The sequence below is a fragment of the Sphaeramia orbicularis genome, chromosome 14 (genome assembly GCF_902148855.1).
Source record: "Sphaeramia orbicularis chromosome 14, fSphaOr1.1, whole genome shotgun sequence".
In the NCBI taxonomy this organism is placed as follows: Eukaryota; Metazoa; Chordata; class Actinopteri; order Kurtiformes; family Apogonidae; genus Sphaeramia; species Sphaeramia orbicularis.
The window spans coordinates 7,196,287-7,204,194 of NC_043970.1; the positions used below are offsets into that span (position 1 = coordinate 7,196,287).

The 7,908-nt window shown below is 40.6% G+C and overlaps 1 protein-coding gene across 1 annotated transcript; it reads right to left on the minus strand.

Annotated features, from left to right (window-relative positions):
* Nucleotides 1-1,022: 1,022 nt before the first annotated feature.
* On the minus strand, nucleotides 1,023-7,902 carry LOC115432916 (E3 ubiquitin-protein ligase CBL-like). The gene is made up of 2 exons (XM_030154018.1): nucleotides 7,812-7,902; nucleotides 1,023-4,507 (listed from the first exon to the last, which is right to left on the minus strand). The coding sequence occupies exons 1-2, from the start codon at nucleotides 7,831-7,833 to the stop codon at nucleotides 4,179-4,181; spliced, it is 351 nt and encodes a 116-aa protein (XP_030009878.1). The 5' UTR covers nucleotides 7,834-7,902; the 3' UTR covers nucleotides 1,023-4,178.
* Nucleotides 7,903-7,908: the final 6 nt, after the last annotated feature.

Here is a 7,908-nt window from a genome sequence, read left to right on the forward strand (position 1 = left end):
GTAATTATACAACAAAGTCATAATATCACAGAGAAAATGTATTTTTCAGTAAGAAAAACATGAAACAGCATTCAAAACATCTGACAGGTGATATCTGTCAAAACTTAAGAGCATCTACTTGTTTTACAGGCTCAATTTTATCACATCTAAATTATCTCCAAACTGTGATACAGTAAATAGCCATTGCTATTTGAAAATATGGTGAGCCATTATTTTACCATCTGAGTCTTAAGAATGTAGCCAGTATGTGTGTGTGTGTGTGTGTGTGTGTATATATATATATATATATATATATATATATATACACATACATATAGGATGGGGAAGCAAAATTTACAATGAACATTTGGTTGTTTTTTCTCAGCAGGAACTACGTCAATTGTTTTGAAACCAAACACATATATTGATGTCATAATCATACCTAACACTATTATCCATACCTTTTCAGAAACTTTTGCCCATATGAGTAATCAGGAAAGCAAACGTCAAAGAGTCTATGATTTGCTGAATGCACTCGTCACACCAAAGGAGATTTCAAAAATAGTTGGAGTGTCCATAAAGACTGTTTATAATGTAATGAAGAGAATGACTATGAGCAAAACTATTACGAGAAAGTCTGGAAGATACTATTAAAGAAGAATGGGAGAAGTTGTCACCCGCATATTTGAGGAACACTTGCGCAAGTTTCAGGAAGTGTGTGAAGGCAGTTATTGAGGAAGGAGGAGGACACAGAATAAAACCATTTTCTATTATGTAAATTTTCTTGTGGCAAATAAATTCTCATGACTTTCAATAAACTAATTGGTCATACACTGTCTTTCAATCCCTGCCTCAAAATATTGTAAATTTTGCTTCCCCACCCTGTATATATATGGTACAGTGCATCGGGAAAGTATTCACAATACTATTTGTTTTTTTTGTTTTTTTTTACATTTTCTTATGTTAGTCGTCTTCCAAAATAGATTAATTTTTACCTCGAAATTCTACACACACAATACCTCATAATGAAAGTGAAAAACGTTTGTTTGAAACTTTTGCTAATTTATTTAAAAATAAAAACTAAATTATAACATATGCATAAGTATTCCAACAGAGTTTGCTCAATGTTTTGACGATACACCCATGGTGGTAAATACAGCCTGAGTATGATGTTACAACCTTAGCACTCTTACTTTGGGTTGTTTCTCCTGTTCGTTGCAGAACCTCTCAGAATTGGTGCCTCATTATGAAGTATTGTGTGTAGAATTTTGAAGTAAAATAATTTATTTAATCTATTTTGGAATAAGGCTGTAACACAAAAAAATGTCAAATAAAAACTAAAAAGTATAGCTATGAAAACTTTCCAGATGCAATGTAAATAAGCAGGGAAACACTACAGCTGAAATAATGGGAAAAAGGCCTGCATAAACTACATCTTGGACAACTGTAACCTATAGTGATACCATAACAGAGGCGTTCATAGAAGTTAGTCACCTGCTTTCCGAGAAAGTGTGTAATTATGAGTTACCTACTTAAAACTGAATAAAGTACATTGCAGTTGTAACCAGTTTAACTCCATATGGCTGGTCAACACTATTTTCCTGTTTTAATTCACCAGGTAAATACTTCGTAGTTAGGGAACTGTGAAAGGAAGCATTAGTGAGAAGTATGCAAGTTTAGTAAATGGATAATGGCTAAAATAGGCAAAAACTACACTGACAGAAAAGTCTGAAAGTCTATTTGGATTTTTAGCAGCTCTTTATTGAGCAGCCATGGCTTCTCAATGCTGTCAGTGCAGCTTATAGGATTTCAAAAACTAAACAACATGGCATCATATCAGCTCCTCTTTGGTGCAGTGAGCAATTCATGGCCTATTAATTGGACACCTTTCATGTTATGAGATTAGTTCGTTAACATTTTTACATTATACAAACAGCACTGACTCCAGGGCTTAAGAAGAATAAACATGGAAATTCAGCACACAATGAGCTGCTACATTCTGATGGACACACTCGTATGTGAAAAAGTGAAGTCAACTACTGAAGTGAGTACTGTGTATTAAGTAGTGTGGCAAACAGTCAACTGTCAGTGTCATGAGGTGAAACTGCAACTGTGCAGTTTGACAGAACCAACACAGAGGCTCAATTTTCAGCTCATGTTCACCTACTGTGAGTGAAAAATGGCACTGTCAGATAACAGACATGAGTATACACACCAGAGGTTACCAACAATGTAGCACTGCTGTGAATGAATGAAAAGGGGATTTCAGCCACCTACAAATAACAAGCACCTACCATTACAGTTCTTTGTACTCTTCAAAAGCATCACACACAAACAGCAATTTTACTTTGCACAGGACTTGCCTACAACTGCCTTGATTGTTGTTGCTCTGTCAACTGAAATACTACTGAACTAATAACATAATTTACTGTGTGATTAACCCCTTAATCTATACACAAGTATATTAAAAATTAAATTTTTTGTGCATTTGCTTTCAAGCAATTTAAGTGGAGATCATTAATTTGACACACAAACTTGGTAGAAATTTGGATATGACGCAAACAGGCATAATGGTCAATATTAATGAAAAAGTAATAAAACAGATTTTTCTGTCTCAGATGGAAATGGTTTCATTAATGCCACCAAATTATTTTCAATGTCCTGACTAGGCACATATCAAATGTGTCTGAACCAGTGTTGGGAAATTACGCGGTATCTCAGCCAACTCTATAATGGAAACTGAACCAAATTTGTAACAATCGATGTTATAAGGATAATTAAATTTTGTCTTAAGAATTGTAATAACTGATATTAAAATGTAATTGAAAACACTCCTTCACATAAGTGTGCCAGTAACACTGCTCAAAACTGGTCACAGGTGATTTGGCAAAGAGAGTAAACAAAATTGGGTTCATTTTGTTATCTTTTACTTTTCAGTTTTGAAATGAATGCATTAACTTTGACAACACTATTTTGACTGTGTTATTTTATGCAAATACAGTGTTTTAACTGGTTAGTAACACATTCACCATGGGGTCACTTGCTAGTTTGGGTTCAAACAAACCAGAAACTTCTACATTCTGTGTTGTAGGATTACTCTTTTTGTCAAAGAAAAAGAGTACACGCATTAGTGTTATTTTCATCGTAAAGGGCTGTCTGACAGCTAGCACTGATGTGAAGCAATGTCAATGCAGTGAACTCTTAACTTGAATTTTTTTTTTGCTTTTTTTTTTTTTAGATGGCTAAAATACCTCCACAGCAGTATGTTACATTAAATAACCTCCAAACTATTATTCCCATCTCCTGAAGTACAAGCCACAAATATATTAGAGCAGAGAATTATGAAACAGAATTTTATATACTTGGCAGCTTTTTTTCCTGTTGTGTGAAAAAACACATTTATTACAGTTTACATGTCTGTTTATAGTGGTTTTTTGAGTTTGTCAGTATTTCAAGTGTTAGTCCACTTAAACCTACAGGAGTTTGGAACATATCATGTCATTTTGAGCATCTCGTATGACTTTGGCTTAGAATTGAAAATTTAACCCCCATCAGAAAAAAATTCAAGACGTGAATTGTACATCACTATTCAGGCATAATATATGGAAATGGGATTTTGTGTCCATATTGCCCAGCCCTATTGTAAAGCTGTACCCAGTAGCCAGTTGGATCAACATTATATCAAGACTGAAAAACTGGTAGTACTTTTCTCTGGTGCTGCCAGATGACCAGTAGAGGCCCAGAAAGTCTCTTATCCCAGTCAAGAAACAGTGTAGCACACGACTACGGAAAAAACAAAGTACTGTTTTGCTACAGCTTAGACAAATGAGGAAACTTATGGAAATACAGTTAGCAGTGAGTGAATGGTGATGGCAGGTGCATTTGTTACCTTTGGAGAGCCAAACTAGCTATCTGGGCCTGTTTCCAATCTTCATGCTAAGGTTACCGTCACAGACATGGCAATGGTATTAATCTTCTACTCTAAGTTTTAGCAAATCAAACACATACTGCAGCAGTCTTTAAGGAAGAGCTGCACCCTCCACTACAATGGATGATGAGAAGTCATGTTGTTGCCGTTATTCTTCTGAAATGACATAAGCCCAGAGTTGCTCCTCAAAATGAAGCCTTTTGGAGCCCTTCTGTGAGGACAGAGCTTGGTAAATGTAAATGGCACGGAGTGAACACAAAGCACAGAGCAGTTATGTAGCAATGTGTGCTGCAGAGGGGATGGAGACAAACTCCCGCAGGATATTCTTGGCTGTCTCCATGTTGTTCTGGGCGATCACCAGGGCCTTCTGGATGTCCTGGATGGAGTAGCCCTGAGACATTAGACACTCGATTTCCCCATTCAGGGTCAGGGACGCAGGGGCCACAGGAGGAGGAGGCGGAGAAGGAGGAGGAGAGGATGAAGGACCAGGGAGACTTGGCAGATCAGCAGGGGAGTTCTGGTTTAAAGGGTGAGTTTGTCGGTCTGAGTCGGCCCGCCGTGGTAGAGGTTTGGGAGGGCGTTCAACACTTGTAAACGATGCTGAAACACATACAGAAACTGCTCAGAAGAACATGATATTTCTATGAATTTATCTATGAATATTAATTTGCTGTTGCTACATGAAAGTTGTGTTGTACACAGTTCTCTCAATGTTTCAGAGTAAGACAATCTATAATGCATTTTCATTGTTCTCAGTCCAGAAGCAAGATATCACTACACACTGCAGTCACCTGCAGCAAACACACACACAGAAATCCTTTAAGTCACACTGACAAGAAAACTACATGGTATTCACTTCACGTGTTGAAAAAAGTGTCTCTTGCATATTCAAGCACCAGCAGTCTAGACATATCTAGATTAAGTCTACCACATACCAACAGCAATATGTGCAGGTTTTGACTGCTTAGCTCATAGTTCAGTCACTGACCTATGTCATACACACCATGCTAGAAGCCTACAACTCCAGAGGGAGCATGTGGGTCTCATTGCAACTCTGCTGCCCGGCATAGTCATATCCACAAACTGTCATATTTCACTGTGTTTTTCAGCTGAAGAGCTCTGGCTAACACTCCACAGCCAGGAAATGGAGGTGAGAAGTCAGGAGTTAAAGGTGGAGGCCATGAAGGTAAAAGACTTAAGGCTGGAATGCCAGTTCAGAGTCACTTCCCAGCCATTTGTCATGCAAGCAACCCTGCATTCTCCTCTTAAATATGACTCAGCATATTACACTTCTGCCATGGTCCAGGGAGTATGAGGTGGATTCATATTTCAATGCATTTGAGTGCAAGACAGTCACTTTAAACTGGTCAAAAGGGGCTTCATCTTTGTTACTTATAGTAGTTACAAATAGTGATTTGTGCACATGGCAACTTTATGGCTGTTTCATCAGACCCGTGACCTTATGTTTGGAACACTCAGGTGAAGACAGAGCAGAGATGTCAACTAATCACCAACTGGTGGTGATTTGAAGCCAGTGTTGGGGGGAATTCGCTAGACTTGGAAGCCCAAAAGTGTGTTGAGGGTTTGCTGGGAACGTCTGTCAGATACCCCTGTGTCTTCAATGGAATTGAGTGGGATTGGACCATGTTCAGCAGCTTTGTTACTGAAGCAGCTGTTTGCAGTCATGGTTATAAAGTTGTTGGAGCCTATCATGGCAGCAACCCTCAAAACCACAGATGAACACCTATGGTGAAGGCTACCGTCAACATGAAGAAGGAGTCCTATCAGGCCTAGCTGGTTTCTGGGATGTCAGAGGCCGCTGACAGGTACCGACAGACCAAGCAGACTGTGGCTGCGGCAGTGGGAAAGACTCATGGGAAATGCATGGGAGGAATTTGGTGAGACCATGGAGCATGGCTATCGGATGACCTTTAAGAGATTCTAGCAAACCATTCAAAACTCAAGCAGGGGAAGCAGTGTTTGATCTACTGGGATTACAGTGCAGATGGAGCTCTGTGGACCTCAACTGTGGATGTTGTAAGATGGTGGAAGCAGTACTTCAAAGATTTCCTCAATCCGGCTGACATGCCTTCTGTACAGGAGGCAGAGCCTGGGGACCCAGTGGAGGGCTCATTCATCACTGTGGTAGAGGTCTCCAAGATTGTTAAACAACTTCTCAGTGGCTGGGTGCCAGGGGTGCATGAGATCTGACCCGAGTTCCTTAAAGCTTAGGACTTTGTGGGGCTGTCCTGGTTGACATGCCTCTTTAACATAACATGGAGGTCAGGGACAATACAACTGGATTGGCAGACCCCTGGTGGTTCCCCCTTTTAAAGATGGGGGACCAGATGGTGTGTTCCAACTATGGGGGATCGAAACTCCTCAGCATCCCTTGGAAGGTCTATACCAGGGTACTGGAAAGGAGAAACTATCATTACAGATTTGATAAATGAACCTCAGATTCAAGATCAAAGTTTTAATCCCAGTCGTGGAACACTGGACCAGCATTTTACATTCTACAGGTTTCTGGGAGATGCACGGGCTATTCCGTCCCATTCCTCTATGACCAGAGTCAGAGTTTGGTTTGTATTGCCGGTACAAAGTAAGATTCATTCCCAGAGAGAGTTGCCCTTTGTCATTGATTCTGTTTATAATTTTTATGGACAGAGTTTTTAGGTGCAGCCAGGGGGCAGAGCATATCCAGTTTGGTGGCCTCATGACTACATTTCTGCTTTCTGTAGATAATGTGGCCTGGTGGCTTCATCAAACTGTGACCGGGATGGTTCGCAGCCAAGTGTGAAGCAGTTAGGATGAAGATCAGCACCTCTAAGTCTGAGGCCATGGTTAAAAGACTTCATTTTATCTTGTTATAGACTGGTTTTTTAAACCCATATTGCTTACTAACTTACCCATGCTGTCTTACAACGCTGCATAACGTTAAGTATGTAATGTAATTTAACTTAATAATACGTAGAAACAAAAACCTCTGCATCAACACACAGACAAAAGGAGAGGATTGTGGACTACAGGACCAAGACTAGCCCACTCCCCTTTTCAACGTGGGTGTGGCTCCCAGGTATTTTTTGAAATCAGATACCTGAGTCTACATCACTCCACCTCCAGCTCTTCCGGGGGGACCCCGAGGCGTTCCCAGGCCAGCCGAGAGACATAGTCTCTCCGATGTGTCCTAGGTCTTCCCTGAGGCCTCCTCCAGGCGGGACATGCCTGGAACACCTCCCCAGGGAGGCGTCCAGGAGGCATCTGAAACAGATGCCTAAGCCACCTCAGCTGGCCCCTCTTGATGTGGAGGAGCAGCGGCTCTACTCCAAGCTCCTCCCTGGTGGCTGAGCTCCTCACCCTATCCCTAAGGGTGCGCCCAGCCACCCTACGGAGGAAACTCATTTCGACCACTTGTATCCGGGATCTTCTTTCGGTCATGACCCAAAGCTCATGACCGAAATCATAACAAAAGTTATCTCGTGACACTTATATATAGAACTGGTCGAAACCCAGACCCTTAGGCCAATTTACAGATACCCAACAGAATCCTCCAGGAGCAAAGACTTGGCGACAGTGGCAAGGAAAAACTTCCTTTTAACAGGCAGAAACCTCGAGCAGACCCTGGCTCTTGGAGGATGGTCATCTGCCTTGACCAATTGGGGTCAAGACAACAAATGTGGTTGAATGTTGTTTTTTTTTTTAAATGACAGCTTGTTTTTGTTTTTTTTTAAATATCTGCTTCACTGCTGATCCCATGGATCATAATTTCATTCTTCATGGAACATGCTGAATGACAATAAAGGATCTTGAATCTATAGTTCCATTGTTGGTCTGGTGTTGTGTCTCAATACACTCAAATCTCATTTTAAGTAGTTTTGACTACAATACTAGTTGTCAGACATACAGGCCTCTACTGCTCCATCCATGCTGAGGGTGCTGAAGGCCACCGAAGAGCCGGTAACGTCTGACAGAGTTCTCTTTGCAGGGGCTGGAGGGACCAG